The 22,719-nt window shown below is 26.3% G+C and overlaps 2 protein-coding genes across 7 annotated transcripts; both read left to right on the top strand.

Moving 5' to 3' along the window:
• Positions 1-2,026: 2,026 nt before the first annotated feature.
• LOC105203869 (lipase 3) lies at positions 2,027-10,756 on the top strand. Of its 4 annotated transcripts, none has more exons than XM_039450660.1 (9): positions 2,027-2,208; positions 3,023-3,332; positions 3,552-3,750; positions 5,977-6,091; positions 6,536-6,779; positions 6,925-7,080; positions 7,293-7,377; positions 8,324-8,466; positions 8,714-9,666. In XM_039450660.1, the coding sequence occupies exons 2-9, from the start codon at positions 3,147-3,149 to the stop codon at positions 8,888-8,890; spliced, it is 1,305 nt and encodes a 434-aa protein (XP_039306594.1). In that variant the 5' UTR covers positions 2,027-2,208; positions 3,023-3,146; the 3' UTR covers positions 8,891-9,666. The 4 variants fall into 4 exon arrangements, with proteins under 4 accessions (XP_039306594.1, XP_039306596.1, XP_039306593.1 ...); XM_039450662.1 differs by having other exon boundaries at positions 3,261-3,332; XM_039450659.1 differs by lacking the exon at positions 2,027-2,208 and having other exon boundaries at positions 2,275-3,332.
• Positions 10,757-12,901: 2,145 nt separating this feature from the next.
• On the top strand, positions 12,902-20,567 carry LOC105203835 (lipase 3). 3 transcript variants are annotated; one of them, XM_011172748.3, is made up of 10 exons: positions 12,902-13,256; positions 13,451-13,497; positions 14,265-14,574; positions 14,822-15,020; positions 16,552-16,666; positions 17,107-17,350; positions 17,494-17,649; positions 18,766-18,850; positions 19,911-20,053; positions 20,312-20,567. In XM_011172748.3, exons 3-10 carry the CDS (start codon positions 14,362-14,364, stop codon positions 20,486-20,488), a joined length of 1,332 nt encoding a protein of 443 aa, XP_011171050.2. In that variant the 5' UTR covers positions 12,902-13,256; positions 13,451-13,497; positions 14,265-14,361; the 3' UTR covers positions 20,489-20,567. The 3 variants fall into 3 exon arrangements, with proteins under 3 accessions (XP_011171050.2, XP_011171052.2, XP_039306693.1); XM_011172750.3 differs by lacking the exon at positions 13,451-13,497; XM_039450759.1 differs by lacking the exons at positions 12,902-13,256; positions 13,451-13,497 and having other exon boundaries at positions 14,242-14,574.
• The last annotated feature ends 2,152 nt before the right edge of the window (positions 20,568-22,719 follow it).

Below are 22,719 nucleotides of genomic sequence, written 5' to 3' on the forward strand. Positions count from 1 at the left end.
TACCGGGACCGGAGATTCCAAAGGGAGGCTTGGGGAGAATGGGTATATCGATGCAAATTAGCATCAATTATTGTATTAAATTAATTAATTTAATAAAAATTGTGATATTACTAATTCTTATTCGACATGCTGTGTTACGACCGGAAAAACAATTTGGTGCACATTCTGGTTGAATTTGAAGAAGGATATAAAATCACACAAATAAATATAGCACTAAAATCTAGCTACGACCAAAGAAGGCCTTCATTGAATAATAATTACTAAATTGTGTAACATCTTAAACAGGATATGTTTGCGTTGATTAGCGTTGACCAGCCAAACTGCCACGCTAACGTATACGTTTTAAAATGTACAAGCAGTATATCAAAGGTATAGTTGAAATGTTTTTCCACGTGACTAAATTAATATTAATAATCAAGTCAGTTTATTTGTGATTTACAATCACGACAATTAAGATGCTTTTATAAGCATCTTTTTACAACTGATGCATATTTAAGATTTTGTATTATATTGATATATTTAAAAAGTTATACAAAAGTACAGATAAAAGTATTATAAAATTATAAAAATAATAAATTATATTTTTGTATACTCTACATACGTCAGATCACATTTAATGTAATGTAACTTCTATTGTAGTTTAATTTTTCCGCATTAATTGATTTACCTTCTGTTATCAAAACATTCGTGTTTCTTAGCATATCCATTGTTCTTTCTTCTCTATACGACCATGATGGAAAATAAAGTGTGCTCGTTCTGAAGAACAATTTTCGTCTGACTTTGCGCAACCTGTCCCTTGACTCCCAAGTGCCTCCATTTTTAAATATCGATACGGAAATCGATATACTGTCATATAGTCATTCATAACCATTGACTGTTTATTCGCACGTGTGTCATTAATATTTTCGTATTTAGATACGAAGTTTGTGGAATTGCATTTCGTATCGTTATTATCGGAACATTTCGCTGATCGCGATGTTTAGTAATAATTATATTTAAAATATTGTCTCATATTGAATCAAAATATCAGTCACAATTCCTCCTTCTGTTGAATGCTGCACCTTTTTATGTATTAATGAACAACAACTTTATTTTTTTTTTTTATAAACTTGGACTTTTAATAATAAGAACTTTATAATAAATTTTACTATTCTGGACACAGATAATTTAGAGCTACTTCAATCTTAGTGAATCGTTTGTTTGCTATGTTTATACTTAGAGATACAAAAATAGATATTTTTCTCTTCAAAGTAAAAGATCAAGGAGAAAACAGATTTTTACAGAAAAATACTGAAATAAAGATATAAAATTTATTTTTGTCTGGTATTTATCATTAAAACGTTTGACATTATGTTATTTTGATGTTATTTGTTAAGTTGATAACGCTTGTTTGTTAATAAATAAGTAATAAGTAAAAAGATTTTTATATATCAACATAGTAACGGAGCTAAAATTTGTAGAAGTTAATGTTACAATGTATAAATAATAAATTTCTAAGAAAACAAAAAAAACGTATACTGGAAAAAATTTTACTTTTAATAAATGTTTTTCAATATGATTTCTTTGATAAAAAAATATATTTCCAAAGTTTAAAACTAATTTTACACTAATATTTGTTTAAATCAAAGAAATTATTTGCACTAAATAAACGTTCTTTTAGTACAAATTTTTAATAAAAGAAAATCCAATTTTGTAACACGTATATTTTTAATTGTAATGAGTGTTATTTGATTAAAATATAATATTTTGACATTTTCTATATTGCTGAGAAAATGAATGATTAAGGTGCACGCGCTCGCTCATTGTTTGAAAATTTTCCATTGTATCACTGACATCTTGCGTTTTTGTTCCCGACTCTTTTTCCCCACTGCGGGAGGATTAAAAGTGCTAGGAAGAGGTCTGTCAGATTATTTACACGACACCATTAATAGGGTTTAATAACATTAGAAGTTACAAACTGCCCAATCACAGTTATTCCATTCTTCAGAAAAATACACTTGATAGGCCAGTTTCATAACTACGGATATTATTAAATCCGATAGTGCCGTGTGATAGAGATCAGTCAGTCAGTGTTTTGTCCGCCACGACAAAACGTCTTGCAGGGAATGTAACAAACGACATTCCGTTAAACAAAAGGAATGAAGAAGAAAAGTTTTTATAAAACTTTTAAAAATTTATTTATATAAATAAATTTATGAAATAGTGAAGGTAAAAGAAAATTGTATAGAAGGACGAAAATTTCATGTTTCTTCACTGCACACATTGCTAAGTATATATTTCGATGAATGCAGCTGATCGTTGTTGGCAGTTTTACATTATCTTTTATAATAAACGCATATATCTTGTAAATTGTGATAAGCATGCAAATTGCTATTTCAAATATATAAAGATTAATTTTATACTATTTCCTTTAATTTTCTACAATTTTTTCAAACAGGTCTGTGGTGTATATCTAGATACATATATCAAACAGAAAAAGATTATTAAGTTGATGTAACAAATATATATATATATATATAGAATCTTAATATACAAACATGGTCTTTTGTACCAAACTATTATTAAAAAATTGTATATGTTTTTAAAGGATTTATTTACTTAATTTTATTTACATAATTTTAGAAAATCTAAAATGTACATGGAGATTATTCATAAATCTATTATTATTTGCATCGTCTAAAGCTCAGTGAAAGAACAACTTACTTTTCACATTCTTGGAGGGTGGGAAATTTAGAAATGCAAGTTAACATCACTATTATCAAATTGATTTTCAATTTAATTATGTTTTAATATGAAAGAATTGTGTGAATTTCTCCAAAAGTAACGGTGCGAGTTCAAAATAAATTAAAACATACATAAATATTATTTCAGCACGAAGACCTTGTTATGATCGTCTAAACCCATTTTCAGTTAATTTGTTGTGAACAAATAGTTATTCTGCATTGGAAAATTAAAGCTCTGATAAAATAATATTTTTAAATTATTATTGATCAATGCTTATTGCATCTGTTTTTCATTGCAGACTGCATACTGCACGGGAATACAAAAAGTATTTCCATTGACATTGTTTACAACTAAGGTTTTTCTTACAATCTACATTGTTTTCTTACAATCTGAAGTTGACAATAAATAAGTTGACAACAGATATGAAACTTATTCTACTTTCACTTATGCTTGTAACATTCTCAGAGGGAAAATCGCGATTCTCGCAGGACATGTCATTTCTTCAAAACCAATTTCTAAATATTTTATTTCCTAAGGATCCTGGTATAGTGAAAGTAAGAAGAATGAATCCAACCGAAGGAATAATGAGCAATGCAGTACTGGATTTTGTAAGTAACAAATCGTTTTAATCAAATTAGTAAGTATCTTAAGTCCTACTTTATTTTAAACAGCTCTATAATAAATGTAGAACAAGTTGTACGACTTGACTTAATTTATCAATTTGACAATCTCTATATATTGTATTAATATTTGTCGATACTTAGAAATCATAAATATGAAACGACGACATCTCTCATGGATGTTAGAAATACTATTCTTTTACATAGATTGGTATGGTAGAACAATACGGTTATCCTGCTGAAGAGCACAATGTTACAACAGAGGATGGTTATAACTTGAAAATACATAGGATGCCTGGAAGTCCATTACTGGATAACAATATAAAGAAGAAAGTTGTATTCCTTCAACACGGTCTTTTCGCTTCATCTGATAGCTGGGTATGGTATGGTCCGGGAAAAGATCTTGGTATGTATTCACTGTATAGAATGTAATGCAGTTGTAATGCAATGTGCGAATTGGTGCAAAGCACTATATAAAATTTTATCATCCAGCATTTTTGTAAAAAAGTTTTTATTAAAAAGTCTTAGAGTTTGAAAATCATCGTTGTCTAATGATTTTGTAAATATGTTCTATTAAAAATTAATCAAACTTTTTCGATACAAAAACACCAATAATATAGAATATTTAGAATTATCTTATAAATGCAAAAGAATTGATAGGTTTTTAAAAGATGTAAGTAATGCTTTCTTTAATAATACACATATTAAAATGTGTTATTAGAAAAAACAGTACTATCATCTGTAAAAAAAAAATTGGTTAACCTGGTTAAGCTATAAAGTGTTTTTAAAGCAAACTGAAAATGAGCGAAGAATAACTTCATGTACGTGTAATAATAATTTATAAATTGCGGAGAAAAACAAATATTCGAAATAGTGTCATGAAAACTTTTATAATGTATTCAAAGAGAATGCTGTGTGTGAATTACAAACCTGCGAAAGATGGATCGCTACATTTAATTTTTGAGCAATTCCTTCATCTTTTGCGAGAAGCGTGCGCTAAGGAGAACGATTTCTCTATTTTAGCATAGAAAAGAATGAAATAGAAAGAACCACCTAACATGTTTAAAATTATGATAATAACATATTTTATTAAAAATACTTGATTGACAACAATAATTTCTGATGATCGTTTGTCACACGGGAATCATGCAGTAAATGTGAATCGTGTTTTTACCAACTATTTGTTGATATACATATATTATGTAGTTTATAATGAAAAACTTTTATTAAAATAGTTGCATTATTAACGTATAGTTAAAAAATTTTTTATGCAATTTGTAGCATTTTCATAAAGGTGAACAAACTTCTTATGTTCCTAGATGATCAAAAGCTACGTAAGCAAATAAGTAAGAAACTGACAATGTCTTAAAAAAATACTATTATTGCTAATTTTTTATTAGTATATTGTGTTATATTAAATTTTTAATAAATATAATAAATTTATAATAATCTCCCTATCTCTTTTAAAACATAAAGTTTATACCAATAATGACAATTTTAATTTTATATTACGTGTAGCAATGCTGTGTTTGGTTACACAAAGAAAATAATGAAAAATAATATGATATATAAAAACGTATTAATTAAAATCTAATCTACAATGTGGTCTTCACTTTTTATTCTTGTTCTTTACTTACTGTCTTTTTGCTTCTTCATACTATTTTATCGATAATTATGTTTCTTATCGCACGTTCTTGTCTCCATTCAACTTTTACCTTATCAATTTCGGTAAAACATTATAAAGGGACAAAGGGAAAATAGGCCAAGATAAAGAAAGGAAGCAAAAAACTAAATATACATTAGTTTCAAATTTAAATAATTAATAACTCGAAGAATAACAAAATCAAAATATAAGCGGATAAGTGAAATGTTGACAGCACCTCAGCACATTTGACGCTTTGTCATTGTTTATTACTTCAATATAAATGATCCATTTCAAGATAGCATAAAGTATTGCAGCAATGCTTTAGGCTACCTGGGATCAGTAAGTTAAGATCAATAATAAGAAGGTAATAAAATAATTAAATCGATGAGTAACTGTTGACAACCTATGTAAAAGTATGAAATACTTTATATAGTACATATAAAGTATAGAAGTATATATTTTATGAATTTAAAGAAATTATTTTTCAAGTGCTACCTCACCTACTTACTTAAAGGTTAAACGAGATGATTTTTACCTCAAATCAAACTCTGAATAGTCTTCTGACGTTGAAAATGACAATGTTTGCAATTTAGTAGATACAAACCTACAAATTTTAACACAAAAAGATGCAGAGAAATTAAACGTTTCTGCATTTAAGAAAATATAATGAACTGTTATTGAAACCTTTTCAACATTTTTGTCTTCACCCAATAACGTAAATTCTCAATTAAGTAATGAACTATTAAAGATAAAAAATTTTTTCATAATTATATTAGATTTCGAAAAGATACATGCAAAAAAATAATATAACATTAGTTATCAGTGTTTAATTTAAACGGCAATAATTAAATAGAATTTGTAACAAGTTTTAAAGAATAATAATGTTTCTTGCACTTAAAAAATAAATATAAATTTAAAAAAGTAGCAATTCATATTTTGTTTGCAATAATTTACTTTTAAAATATTAAGTTATTATTTTTGTTATAGCGTTTCTATTGGTAGATCAAGGATATGATGTATGGATCGGCAATATGAGAGGAAATACTTATTGTAGATCGCATGTAAATATGACGATATACGATCGCAAATTTTGGCAGTATAGGTACTTCATTCTTTAAAGTTTTACATTAAAAATCATTTTTAATGTAACGTAAATTTAACGCATTGGATTATGTTCAAAAATCTGTTTTTTACATCGAAAAGACCTAAATGCTGTGTAAGAATGAGTGATACATTTTTGTACTAAAAGAAAAAACGATAGAGTCATTGTTACTTTCAGTGAATAGAATCAAATGATACGAATATAACATCAAAAATTTGTAATAAAGGTATATAAAAATGAAGAAAAGTTGCTATAACACGTTTTGTAAACGCGAGTATAATAAGTATTCACTTACAATTTGTATTTTTTTTTTTTAATATGGATATGCATTCTGTTTATTTTACAATTCTCTTCTCATTGTAAATTAATTACTTGTATTTGTCAAAGAGGAGAAGAAAGTAAGCAAATATTTTTTGTAAAATATTTTAATTTTTATTTTTTTAGTTATCACGAGGTTGGAACAAAAGATCTGCCGGCTATGCTCGATTATATTTTAAATTATAGAGGGGAAAAGGATTTATACTATATCGGTCATTCAATGGGAACTACTTCAATATTCGCTCTTTTATCAACAAGACCGGAATATAATGTCAAAATAAAAATGGCCATTTTAATGGCTCCAGTTGCTATTTGGCTGAAAACATTACCTACAATATACGCACTTGTTGGCGTCGTGTCAATATTAAAGGTAGTATCTAAAATTAATTACTATTTAATGCAAACAGTAATGTTTAAAGTACAATTGAAGCAATCATTATTTTTATTATTAATATGCTAACAATAGTGTTAGTTATTATGAGCTAACACTTGAATGATTATCTTATATATTTCAGCCATTTCTAGAAAAGAACAAAATATACGACCTTTTTCCACAATCTTTAGCGACTCTTATGTTAGCAAGATTATGTAAAGATAATACGGCAACTCAGATTATTTGCATCAATCTAGTATTTGCATTTGCCGGTCCGGATCCAGAACAACTTAATACTGTAAGTTACGTAACACAAAATATAATGCATTACAATACAATTTGTATAAAATCTCTTATATAGTTTTTCTTATATTATATTATATAAGTCTTTTACCTGTCTATAATTATATAAATTTATTGTGGCGGCTATGTCAACATCTTACCTGTTTCGTTTAATTAGTTATATATTTATTCTGGATTTTTTTTATGTATAAATTATTTATGCCGTAGACAACTTTGCCAGAATTGATTTCTCATTTCCCAGCTGGTTCTTCTTTACAAGCAGTACAGCATTATTACCAAAATATGGGTACAAGTGAGTATTTCACTTTGCATAAAGCAATAATGTAATTTATGTATAATGTTAAACAAATAAAACATTTTCAGAGCACGCGTGTTGCCGTTTAAGATAGCATTATAAATATAAAGAATTTTGCTCATTTTTATAAGAGTTTGGGGTCATCCGTGTTCCGTCATTAATCATATATAATTTTATACATAATAACAATTTAAAAATGAAAAAGAAAGGCTAGATCCTCAAATCCTCACCAAAAGTAGTTCGGTAAATTGTTCATCCTGAATGTCCTTATTTTGCAATCTGTGTTTACATGATTCTTTCATGTTTTCAATCACCAAAAAAATTTTTTTCATACAGTTGGACATGGCTCTTAAAATTTTTGATTTATTATTACCTTCTTGTAAGAATAAATGTTAAATAGTTTTCATATTAAAAGAAAACGACCTATATTTCATAGATTTTGGTATCAAATCAATATCTACTAATATTTCTTAAAGTTCAAATACAGTCCAAATATGTTAATAAAATATCATATCATGTCTAACTTGTAGCAGAACATAATAGTAAAAGAAAAGATGATATTTAAAGAATATTACTGCTCCTGTAAGAATGCCCTACTTCTCGTACATAGTTTACTGTGCCCATATCATATCGATTTAAGATAACCTAAATACTTTTTCTTGACATATGGATACTTTCTAAACACAGCAATGACATACTTGTTGAACAGCTCTAGTGATGAGCCATCGAACAAATAAAATGACATTTATTAAAACTACTTTCGACGAAGGATTGAAGATTAAAATCTATGCTTTTATCTGTATAATTTTATATGATAGATGACTGAACACGAATAACTCAAAATGGCCAAAATTGTTTATAACTGTCTATAAATTTATAACTATACATATATATATATTGTGATAAGTATTTATACATATACGAATATTATCGTTTGTTGCAGAAGATTTTCGACAATACGATTATGGAGAAGATGAAAATTATAGACGATATCAACAAAAAACTCCCCCTTTATATGATTTTAAAAAGATTACTGCTCCAATCGTTTTGTCTTATTCAGATAATGATTACCTTGTTGCAGTAGAGGTAATAACACTATTAGTTTCTGATTTCTTAATTCTTATTTTTAGTTAAAAGCAAAATAAAATTTATATACAAATATGACGAAATGGTAATGTTGTAATTGTTAATATCATACCTAAAAGAGTTCAATTAAATTTACTGCAAAATGTAAAAAAAAATAATTTATATAAAATGGATGATTTATTTTCTACTCTTCACAGGTTTAAATGATCTTGCTAGTGAAACTATCTTTATATTTTTTGATTTTCAGAATGTGCATGAACTTAGCAAACGCTTACCAAACGTTCTTCTAACTGAAAAAGTTCCATATAAACTCTTCAACCACTTAGATTTTATTATTGCAATAGACGTTAAAACTCTTTTATTCGATCGTTTATTAGAATTAATGGAAAAGTTTGATACTAATCAAAATATATCTATGAAATAAATTGAATTAAAAAATATAAATCTTTTTCTCACGCAATGTTATAATTTTAAATGTTTGTAATAACAAACTACTTATAATATCTTTCAAAAAATCATCAAATCAAATATTAAGTTGATGCCAATGAATTTACCGTATCTTTAAATTGAAAATATTAGGCTTAAAATTTGCTTTATTATTTGAAATAGTATCCATTTACTTCTGCCAATATGATACGACTCACATAATGCCAATCTTTAATACCAATCTTTAACAAATTAAAACGGCGACATCAATGATGGAGGATACAAACCCGAAGTAAATTGTCGAGGTTTGTGTCTCTGCATCAAAACTTTTCGAATCAACGCAATGCCTCGTTGTCATTTTAGTGGCAAAAACTTCGCCAAAAGCAGTATTAATGTTTCACAGTGCTTTGATATTTTTACTGAATTTAAACTTGTACAAGTATAAATTAAATAAGCTTGTTTATTTTCCTTGTTGTAAAATTTTGATTTATATATTTACGAAAGAAGAAACTGAATACTTCAGAAAAACGATTGTTTTGCTGAATAAAAAATTAAAAAAGAAAAGTTAGAAATTGTTGCTTGTGCAAAGAATTTGCGCGCGGTAAATGTACAAAGAGAATTACGTACAAATGCATTTCATGTAGAAGAAAGTTGTTGAATGTGTACGGGTCTTCTAAAGCATGTCTATTCAGTATTTTACACTTTTACTTTATATAAGCAACGTTTAGTGACAACAATAAAAAGTAAATCAAAAATAAATAATATAGACAAAAATTTAACAAGTTTTATTTTGTTTTGTGCATATTATTAATATTAAAAAAAATCAGGTACCTTTAATGTAAATTTTTTATCAATTTATATCTACTTATAGCTCATAATAACATAATTACGCAATTTAACTTTAGATTGTTATATTTTTTATAAAAGAAAATTTGTTAAAAAGACATTTTACATTTATTGTACATACGTATTATGAAAATTAAATCAATATTTATATAAACTATAATATTTATATACTCTATAAAGTTTTCTTAATTTGTATCATCACAAATTTTATTATAAAAAAATAAATCCATCTCTATTATTTCTGTTATTAAAGGGTACTCTAACAATTGATTATGAAATCGTTTTTTTAGTAGCTTGCCATTACGTAAGCACGCTAATATATAATAGCCGATTATTTTTCAAGACATTTTTACTCATCATGATTTTATAATGTTTTCAAAGTATATTTTTTTATTCATTAACACGTATTTTTTTATCGTTTTTAATCATGAGTGTATTATTATGCAAATGTATAAACACTCGAATGTTTTTTTGTTAGTTAATTTTTTATTCAGTTATCCTGCAATGTAAAGCTTCAAGACGAAAGAAAACAGGAAGTTCTCATGATCGCATATTACCTCAAAAAGAGACACGGAACAAGAGCAAAGTATTTGTTATTTCTAATTGCAAATATGCTAAAATTTTATGCTCAAAGATTAAAAGAATTGGATTAAAAAATAATTTAATTTTTAGTTCCACGTACCAACATTTATTTACAGGGATGAACAAACAATGTGTTTTTTTATAAAAATATAATAATATTGAGCAAATTTTATACTTAATTATGCGAATATATCCAAATAAAATATTTGCTCCATTTGAAAATTTAACATATACTGCACATGACAAATTTCAGAAACATTTTTGTTACAGAATTTTATACGACGTTTTGCAGTTTTTCAACAGTGCAATTGAAATGCGATACATTGATATTTTTCTATAAATTTTGCGCAACAATTGGTGCTAGTGGTTTGTTGAACTTTGTAATTATTTTTCTAGAATAAAAGTACTTTGTTATTGTACGCAACCATTAAGCGCGCTACCTTGTTCACCGACGTCTATCACAGTATATTCCCTCTGTAAGATATAACCGACATCACAATATGTCATTCCGGTAGTAACGGCAATTGTCATAGATTTTACGTTCCTCATCTCTAAAAGATTTTGTCGCACTCTGCTAGAGCATCTCAATCCAATCTGCGATTCCAGCAAAATAATTATTATTGAATCTTAAATAGGATATTTTTTACCAGGCAAACTGTCGGGCTAAAACTAATGTATATGTTTCAAAATATATAAGTAGAATATCAAAGGTATAGCTAAAATATTCTATCACATTCCTAAATTAATATTAATAATCAATTCAGTTTATTTGTAATTTATAATCACGACAATTAAAATGCTTTTATAAGCATTTTTTTTTACAACTGATGTATATTTAAGATTCTTTATTATATCAATATATTAAAAAAATTTTTATATAAAAATACAAAAAAAAGGATTATAAAGTTATAAAAATAATAAATTATGTTTTTGTGTAATGTATGTGCGTCAGGTTATATAAGGGTTATATATTGTGTTATACAGTTTGTCTCGTTTTTATTTGACTGCCCCTTATATTTAATGCAATCCTATTGTAATTTAATTTTTCTGCATTAATATATTTATTTTCTGTTATCAAAACGTACGTGTCTCTTAGCATATTCATTGTTCTTTCTTCTCTATAATACAGTAAATAATTTTAAAGTTAGCTAGATAATTACAATCAATTCCTATGTATGTACTCAATACTCATAACTAATATAAATGTAAGTTTTGAAACCAAACTTTATGTTTTAAAGCTAGAATTAAACAATACACGATTTTTTGAACAGCTAGCATGTTGCAAAACCATCGAAGAATTATGCCGATATTATGAAGAAATATTTTAATATGTAAATTTTGATAAGAAGATATATTAAATGAAAAAGCTGACACTTATTTCTTCCTTCCCTTTCATAAAGCTTTCTCTTCTCGCTGTCTTTAAATTTTATTGGCAAACATTTTCCGTTATAAACGATGTTGAGTGCAGGACTTTTTTAATAATACTTTTGGACTTAATTATAGCCTTATCCTAAAACAATTAAAATAGTTGTACATATACAGCAAAAAATTGTTTTTCTTTAATTAAAAAAAAAAGTATTTTGCATAAATCAATAAATGGATAATAACACTAAAACAATTAATCATTTTTAGTTAGATAATAATGAGTTAAAAATATCACAATTGTTATGTTCCACAGCGTCACCGTTTATCTTTCTAATGCGGAAATACTATTCTGCCAATCTAGAAGATTAATGTCAATTGATATAAAATGTAGAAATACTTAAAGTATCCTTCGCATCAATCAAAGTCGTTGCAAACGCATTTTCACAATATATAGGACATAAGTTATTAGTCAAGAAAGGATAATAACGGAGCTAGAACTTGTAGAATTTAATGTTACAATGTATAAATAATAAACTTGTAAGAAAACCAAAAAAACGTATACTGGAAAAAATGTTACTTTTAATAAATGTTTTTTTTTTAATATGATTTTCTTGATATAAAAATATATTTCTCAAGTTTAAAATAAATTTTACTAATATTTGTTTAAATTAAAAAAATTATTTGATCTAAATAAACGTTATTTCAGTACAAATTTTTGATTAAAAAAAATCCAATTTTGTAACACGTACATTTTTAATTGTAATATATGTTATTTGATTAAAATATGGTATTTCAACATTTTTTAAAGTATTTTCTATATTACTAAGAAAACAGCTGATTAAAGGTGTACAGTGCTCGTTCATTTCTATCTGAAAAAGTCCATGTTAAATCAATAGTCGCATCTCTCAAAACTTATTGTCGCCGCTTTTTCGAAATGCTGATTGGTTTTTGCACTGTGCTTACTTTGCAAGCTGCTATCATCGCGGAGATCGCGTTTTGATAATTATCAAGAATTACGTATATATCGAATAAATTGTGATTTATAAAAGATGTGTATCGCGCGCGTTTGTCGTTTTGCTAGTGTTTGAAAATATTCCATTGAATCACTGGCATCTTGCGTTTTTGTTCCCGACTTCTTTTCCCCACTACGAGAGAACTAAAAGTGCTAGAAAGAGGCCTGTCAGACTATTTATACGGCACCATTAAGCGGTTTTAATAACATTCAAAGTTATAAAACTGGCCAATCACAGTTGTTCCAATCTTTAGAAAAAATACACTTTATTGGCCAGTTTCATATTATTAAACCCGATTAATAGTACCGTGTGATAGCTATCAGTCAGTCAGTCAGTGCTTTGTGTGCGACGACGAAACGTCTCGCAAGGAATGTAACAAATTACAACATTCCACTAAACAAAAGGAATAAATAAAAAGAGTTTTTAAAAGTCTTCTAAAACTTTATTTATGTAAATAAATTTACGAAATAGTGAAAATAAAGAAAATTATATAAAAAAGCAAAAATTTCATGTTTCTTCATTGCACACATTGCGGAGCATATATTTCGATGAACGAAGGTGATCATTGTAAACAGTTTTACACTATCTTTTATAATAGACGCATATGTATTGTAAGTTGCGATAAGCATGTAAATCGCTATTATTCTAATACTTAAAGATTAATTTTATATCATACACAACTAAAATGGTACACTGTAACTTTCAAGCCTCACAGTTCGGAAAGTACTCAACGAAAATAAACTTTCTTGCAGTGTTTTGGAAAGGTCTCGAGATAAGCTACAAGAATATACAATAAAAAGTAGGTAATCCCATTAAAAAAATTAAAAGTGTCTTTTAAGCAACTATTCAAGGTCAAATTAATGACACCATCTTATGACTCCCTTGAAACCATATAACTTTTGTCTGAAACATTTTTGCTAAAAATGCTTCATTAAAGAATTGTCAAGGTAGATTTTTTAAAATAGGACACCCTATGTGTGTGTGTGTGTGTGTGTGTGTACACACATATACAGGGTGTTTATTGATGATTGTTCCCACGTTTTATCATGGAATCACGCATTTGTTATTTCTAATATAATAATATATTAGAAATACATGTCCGTCGGTAAATCATGCTCCTATGGTAAAAGAATATCCAAAGAATTTATTTATTTAATTTCATTTATATAACCTAAAAAATCTGAAATAAAATTATTCAAAAACCTATTATCATTTGTATCTTCTAAAACTCATTGAAAGAACAACTTACTTTTTACTTTCTTAGAGGGTAGAAAATTTTAAAGATGCAAGTTAGCATCACTATTATCAAATTGATTTTCAATTTAATTATGTTTTAATTTTCAAAAATTGTTTGAATCCAAAGTTAACGACGCGCAGTTCAAAATAAATTAATACATATATAAATGTTATTTCAGCACGAAGACCTTACTATGACCGTTTAGGCCTATTCTTAGTTAATTTGTTGTAAACAAATATTTATTCTGTATTAAAAAATTAAAACTTTGCTAAAATAAAATTTTTAAATTATTATTGATCAGTGCTCATTGCATCTATTTTTCATTACAGACTGCATACTGCACACGGATACGAAAAGTATTTCGATTGACATTGTTTACAACTAAGGCTTTTCTTCTATTCCACTTTGTTTTCTTACAATCTGAAGATGACAACAAATAAGTTGACAGCAGATATGATATCCATTCTGTTTTCACTTATACTTATTATGACATGCTCAGAGGGGAAATCGCAATTCTCGCTAGACATGTTTCTTCAGGGCGATATTCTAAATTTTCTACATACTAAGGATCCTGGTTTAGTGAGAGTAAGAAGAATGGATGCAAACAAAAGAATGATGAACAATACAGTATTGGATTTCGTAAGTAACAAATCGTTTTTATCAAATTAGTATGTATCTTTTATTAAGTCCCACTTTATTTTTAACAGCTCTAAGTGTAGCATAAGTTATATGACTTGATCGTTTTAATTTATCATCGTTTTAATTTATCATCGTTGACAATCTCTAAATATTGTATAAATATTTGTTGATATTTAGAATCTTAAAGATGTGAAACAACGACATCTCTCATGGATACATATATGTATTATGTTATTCTTTTACCTAGATTGGCATGGTAGAACAATATGGTTATCCTGCTGAAGAACACAATGTTACAACAGAGGATGGTTATAATTTGATAATACATAGGATACCCAGAAGTCCATTACTGGATAACAATGTAAAAAAGGAAATTGTATTCTTTGAACATGGTCTTACGGCTTCATCTGATACCTGGGTATTTTATGGTCCGAAAAAAGATCTTGGTATGTATTCATTGATAGCATGTAACGCAGTTACATATAAAATTTTACATCCAGTATTTTTGTAAAAAAGATTTTATTAAAAAGTCTTAGAGTTTGGAAATCATCGTTGCCTAATGATATTATAAATATGTTTTATTAAAAATTAATCAGACTTTTTCAAAACAAAATTACCAATAGTATATTTAGAATTATCTTATAAGTGCAAAAGAATTGATAGGTTTTCAATAGATGTAAGTAACGCTTTCTTTAATAATACATATATTAAAATGTATTATCAGAAAAAACGGTACAATCAGTTCGCTATGGCCGATTAAGTTTTTAAGACAAATGGCGCGAAAAGAAAAGAAAAATTTTGTTTTTCATACGTAACACTTATAATAATTAATCTCTCCACCTCTTTTAAGATATAGAGTTTACACCGTTTACACAGTTTTAATTTTATAATACATGTGCTGTGTTATGTTGCATAAAGAAGATAATAAAAAATAATATGATACAATATATATAAAAATGTTAATTGAGTAAAAGTTAATTTACAATATGCTCTTTGCTTTTTATTTTTTTGTTTTTTACTTACTGTCTTTTTGCTTCTTCATTTTATTTAACTGATAATCATGTTTCTTATCACGTTCTTGTCTCTAGCATTCAACATTAACCTTATCAATTTCGTTAAAACATTGTAAAGAGACAAAGGGATGATAGGCCAAGAAAAAGAAACAGAAAGCAAAAAACTAATTATAGATTAGTTTTAAATTTAAATAATTAATAACTCAAAGAATAATAAAATAAAAATATAAGTAGATAAGTGAAATGTTGACAGTATCTTAGCACATTTGACGCTTTGTCATTGTTTATTACTTCAGTATAAATGATCCATTCCGAGATAACATGAAGTATTGCAGCAATGCTTTACGCTACCTGGAATCAATAAGTCAAGATCAATAATAAGAAGATAATAAAATAGTTACATCGACATGTAACTGTTGCCAACCTATGTAAAAATATAAAATATTTTACAAGTTTGAGGAAATTATTCTTCGGGTGCTATAACCACCTCAGCTACCTACTTAAAGGTTAAACAAGATGATTTTTACTTCAAATCAATCTTTGAAGTCTTCTGACGTTGGCGATGACAATGTCTGCAATTTAGTGGATACAAACCTATGAATTTTAACACAAGAAACTGCAGAGAAATTAAACGTTTCTGCATTTAAGAAACGTAATAACCTGTTATTGAAACTTTTTCAACATCACTGTCTCCACCTAATAATGTAAACTTTCATAAACTGTTAAATATAAAAATTTTTTTTATAGTTATATTAGATTTCAAAGAGTACATGCAAAGAAATCATTTAACATTAGATACCATATTTTAATTTAAAGTGCAATTAAATAGAAATTGTAGCAAGTTCTAAAAAATAATAATATTTTTGGTGCTTTAAAAGGTAATATAAATTTTAAAAAAGCAATGATTTATATTTTGTTTGGAATAATCTACTTTTAATATATTAACTTATTATTTTTGTTATAGCATTTCTATTGGCAGATCAAGGATACGATGTATGGATCGGTAATATGAGAGGAAATACTTATTGTAGATCGCATGTAAATTTGACGACAAACGATCGCAAATTCTGGCAGTATAGGTATTTAACTTTTTAAAGTTTTATATTAAAAATTATTTTGAAGAACATTGGATTATGTTTAAAAATCTATTTTACATCAAAAAGATCTAAATGCTGCTTAAGAATGAGTGATACATTTTTGTATTGGAGCAAAACGATAGAGTTATCGTTAGAGTTATTTTCAGTGAATAGAATCTAATGATACCAATATAATATTAGGAATTTGTAAAAAAGTGTATTAAAGGTGTATAAAAATGAAGAAGAATTGCTATAACACGTTTTGTAAACGCAAGGGTAATAAGTATTCACTTACATTTTGTATTTTTTTAAAATAAGGATATACATTTTTTTTTTATTTTACAATTCTCTTCTCATTGTAAATTGATTGCTTGTATTTGTCAAAGAAGAGAAGAAAATGGGCAAATATTTTTTGTAAAATATCTTGATTTTTATTTTTTTAGTTATCACGAGGTTGGAACAAAAGATCTACCAGCTATATTCGAATATGTCTTTAGATATACAGACCAAAAAGATTTATACTATATCGGTCATTCAATGGGAACTACTTCATTATTTGCCCTTCTATCAACAAAACCGGAATACAATGAAAAAATAAAAATGGCCATTTGTCTCTCTCCAGTTGTTATTTGGATGGAAACATTACGTATAACATACGAACTTGTTCAGATCTTGCCAGTATTAAAGGTAAAGTTCAAAATCAGATACTATTTAATACAAACAGTAATGTTTAAAGTACAATTGAGGCAATCATTATTTTTATTATTAATATGCTAGCAATAGTGTCAGTTATTATGAGCTAACACTTGAATGATTATCTTATATTCCAGCCATTTCTAGAAAAGCATAAAATATACGATGTTTTTCCACAATCGTTAACAACGCTTATGTTAGCAAAATTAATTAATGATAATGTGATAACTCAGAGTATTGTCATCACTATAATATTTTCAATCGCCGGTGCGGATCTAGCTCAACTTAATATTGTAAGTTACATAACACAAAATATAAAGCATTACAATACAATTTGTTTAAAATTTATTATATATTTTTTATTATATTATGTTATATAAATTTTTTACTTATATCTATAATTATATAAATTTAGTTTTAAAGACTTTTTAATTTTTGTGCAGATTATTTCAATTTTTTTTCAAGGATACAAAATTTATTGAAAAAATTCAAAAATTGTTATACTATAACTCATCAGTATCAAAGTTACCTGTTTTATGATATAATTTTTTAACTTTAGCTCGCCACACTTATGTTCGAATTTGTAGTTTGCCATATACTTCTATTCATGAGACAGCTCTATTTTTTGTCTTGTCACTTTCATTCTAAAATTAATATTTTAAAACTTATATTGCAAAAATTAAATAATACATGGTCTAAATTTTATGTTCATAAAATAGTAACAAGTCGAGAGAATAATTTAAAATAATTAAATTTATAACAATATACAGGAAGAAGTAAATTATAAAACGAGTTTACACTTCAGGATTTCACCGGATCAGGATATGGCAAACTAGAGTTAAAAATCTGTGTTAATAAAAAATAACTAGAAAACGGTCACAAAAATAAATAAAAACACAATTAATGTATTTTTTAAATAAAATAAAACGTTTATGTTTCTTGATAATTACTAATATTCTAAAAAAATTCTTCAAATAATTAATATAAATATTAACTTAAATTAGTCTTTAAACTAGTTGCTAAAATTACATTTGTTCTTAGAAAAGTTTGTTTAAAAATTTTGTTAATTATTAAATCTCAAGTGATGTACGAGATTCCAAATATAAAATATAAAAATTAGCTCAATATTAATTCCAGCACTTATACATGGTGTCTTACTTTAATAATATTAGAAAATTAGGTAGCATGTCACTTACATAGAAAATAGCAATTTTTTGCCCAAGAGTAATTTTTTAGAAAGAAATCGGAATTTTTCTGGTTTTTTTATAGCAATTTGGAAAAAAAAGATTTTTTGTAAACTATACATAAATTTATTGTGACAACTATGTCCATATCTTACCCTTTATTTTTAATTAGTTATATTTATTCTGAATTTTTCTTTATACATATATAAATTATTTATGTCATAGACAAGCTTGCCAGAACTGATTTCTCATTGTCCAGCTGGTAGTTCTGTACAAGCATTTGAGCATTATTACCAAAATATTCTCACGAGTGAGTATTTCACTTTGCATAAAGCAATAATCTAATTTATATATAACGTTAAATAAATAAAACATTTCCAGAGTACGTTGCCGTTTAAGATAACATTATAAATATAAAGAATTTTGCCCATTTTAATAAGAGTTTTGGGCCGTCCGTGTCCTGTCATTAATCATATATAATTTTATAGATAATAATGATTTAAAAATTAAAAATAGGTTAGATCCTCAAACCTTTGCCAAAAGTAGTTCTGTACTCTTTATTATAGATATCCTTATTTTGCAATTTATGTTTACATGATTTTTTCATGTTTTCAATCATCAAAAGATTTTTTATTGTACAGTTGGACATGGCTCCTATTTTTGATTTATTGTTACCTTCTCCTAAAGATTTAAGAATAAATGTTATATAGTTTGAATATTTAGAGAAAACGATTTATATTTTATAAATATTGGTATCAAATCAATATCTATAATAAAGACTAAATCTTATTATAAAACACAGGTAGTCTAAAATGAACGATACAGAATAGAACTCACAATCAGACGTGGTATAGAAATTGTTAATCGTTAATTATTATATCAATTTGTTAATCCAACATTTCTTAAAGTTCAAATACAGTCCAGATATGTTAATAAAATACCATATCATGTCTACTTTGTAGCAGAACGTAATAGTAAAAAAATAGATGATATTAATTAAAGAATATTACTGCACTTGTATGGTGTTTACCATACCCATATCATATCGATATAAGAGATTTGTTAAGTAGTTTTTCAACGACATATGTATACTTTCTAAGTACAGCAATGACATATTTGTTGAACAGCTTTGATGATGAGCCATCGAACGTATTAAATGACATTTATTAGAACTATTTTCGACAAAGGATTGTGGATTAAAAATCAAAATCTATGTTTTTATCTGCACAATTTTACATAATAGATGACTGAACATGAATAGCTCAAAATGGGCAAAATTCTTTATAACTTTCTATAAATTTATTATTATACACATACATATATATTGTAATAAATATTTATAAATATATAAATAATATCGTTTGTTGTAGAAAATTTTCGACAATATGATTATGGAATGGATGAAAATTATAGACGATATCAACAGAAAACTCCCCCAGAATATAATCTTAAAAAGGTTACTGCTCCTATCGTTTTGTTTTATGCAGAAAATGATTTTCTTGTTTCAAAACAGGTAATAATATTTTTATTTTCTAATTCCTTAATTTTTACTTTTGATTAAAAGCAAAATAAAAATTTATATACTATACAAATATGACGAAATGATGATGATGTAATTGTCGATAATATATCTAAAAGCATTCAATTAAATTGAATGCAAAATGTAAAAAAAAATGATTATATTAAGTGAATGATTTATTTTCTACTCTTCATAGATTCAAATAATCCTATTTTTAAAGTTATTGTATCTTTATATGTTTTTGATTTTCAGAATGTGTATGAACTTAGCAAACGCTTACCAAACGTTCTTCTAACGGAAAAAGTTCCATATAAATTCTTCAACCACTTGGATTACGTTATTGCAATCGACGCTAAAACTCTTTTATACGATCGTATATTAGAATTAATACAAAAGTTTGATACTAATCAAAATATATCTTTAAAATAAATTAAATTAAAAGATATAAATTTTTTTCTTACTCTACGTTGTAATTTTAAATGTTGATAATAAAGACCACTGAAAATCACTTAAAAGATTTAATGAATAATTGACAAAAATAGTTTCTTGTGTATTCTTATATTTTGTATCAATAAACCTGTCAACATGTTAATAATCTTTTGTAACATTGGATTGCTATATTATCCATTTTTTTAACACCTTTTATGAAAAGGAGGAAAACATAATTGGGCCATGTATAATGTATCCAATACAATCTAAACAATATTTTTTCTGAAATTCTTTACCGCATACACATAAATATTTGAAATTGTCTTATATTTATACATTAAATTTTAGAAATATTTCCAACTTTGAATATGGCCATTAATTTTTAATTTTAAACTTAGCAAAAGTTAGAAAAAATAGACCATATAGGGTAGAGTTACTTTAGTATATGGACCTTAATAGTATATTTCTATTTATAATTTACAAATTTGTGTCTTTTACATTACAGTTTTTGTCATTAGATATACTTATCTGTAATGTTTCCGAAGGAATAAGAGAACGACCGTACTCACAGAACGATATTGATCAGTTTCCACAGACTGATACATCGCACGAGTAACACCAGCCAAGTGACGAGCATCTTCGTGCAAAGAAACGCCGTGAGCGGCGAAAATATCTTCAGCGGTGTATGTACACACGCAGCACCTTAGGCGACATGTAACATGTAACCAATCGAAGACCCGAAAGTATCCAGCAAAGAAGTACAAGCGGTGCTAGCATCAGCGCTCTACTCTATTGTAAGGAAAATTTTAATAATTGTAAACAATGTCACTTGAAATATTTTTTGTGAACTTCCTCCTTTGCAGTATGCAGTCTGCATCTGCAATGAAAAATAGATGCGATAAAAACTGATAGATAATAATTTAAAAACTTTATTTTAATAAAATTTTAATTTTTTATTGCAGAAATAATAAAAGCAGTTATATATGAAAAATTGCTACAAATATGGATTTTAAAATAATAATTAAAACACATATGAACAAATATAGCTTTTTTAAATCTTTATAAAATCTTTCGATTAACAATAGAGACTATTGGTGTTACATTCTATGTAAAAGTAATTCAAAATAGAATTAGATACGAAATGCACTCAAAGATTTCATATGTATAATATATGTGAAAGACATTACGGAAAATGCATACTCATGAGATAGAATGACGAATAGATTAGTTAGGTAATTTTCCAAGAAAACATTCATATTATATTTTAAAAGAAATTTTTCATATCCAAGATGTCTTACATCAGTGTGTTCTCATTTAAGAATAGATAAAATATCGGATAAAATATTTGTCTTTCTCAATTCTCTTTCTTTGTATTTTATAATTAAATATATATTTTAAAGATAATCTGAATGTAAGCTTTCTTTATAATTTTTATATAAAAATTTCAATAAGTTGTAGTTTTGATGACCTTTACAAATTATTTTTTGTTTACAATATATTATGCTTGCTAATTATCCTATGGATGCTTGCACATATATATTAATAATATTTGTAGTCAATTTATACACATAATCAGTTAATAACACTAAAAAAGTCAACCATTCTTAAATAATAATGAGTTAAAAGTTCACAACATGATTATGTCTAATCGCATTCACTGTTCATTTTTGTAATGTGGAAGTATTATTCTGCAAGTCTAAAGGATTAAAGTCAATTGGTCAGACTGTAAAAATACTTCAGGTATCCTTTACAACCAAAGTTGTGACACGTACGCCTTTTCACAATATAAGATATATAAGTTGTTAGTCAAAAAAATATAGTAACGGAGCTAGAACTTGTAGCACTTAATGTTACAATATTAAAAAAATAAATTTTTAACAGCAAAAAACACACTGACAAAAATTTTTATTTTCAATAAATCTTTCTTTTAATATCATTTCTTTGATTAGAAAAAATATTTTCAAAATTTGAAAATAGTTTTATAATAATAACCATTTACATCAAAGAAATTATTTGAACTAAAGAAAATTTTTTTTCAGTATGTGTACAAATTTATTATAAAAAAACCTAATTTTGCAACATATATTTTTAATTATAATTCTTGTTATTTGGTTAAAATGTAATATTTTGATATTTTTGAAAAATTATTATATTTTACTGAGAGCATAGAAGTGATTAAAAAAATAAAGAAAAACGGTTTTTAAAAAACTGTTAAAAATTTATTTATATAA

This window comes from Solenopsis invicta, chromosome 6, assembly GCF_016802725.1.
Source record: "Solenopsis invicta isolate M01_SB chromosome 6, UNIL_Sinv_3.0, whole genome shotgun sequence".
In the NCBI taxonomy this organism is placed as follows: domain Eukaryota; kingdom Metazoa; phylum Arthropoda; class Insecta; order Hymenoptera; family Formicidae; genus Solenopsis; species Solenopsis invicta.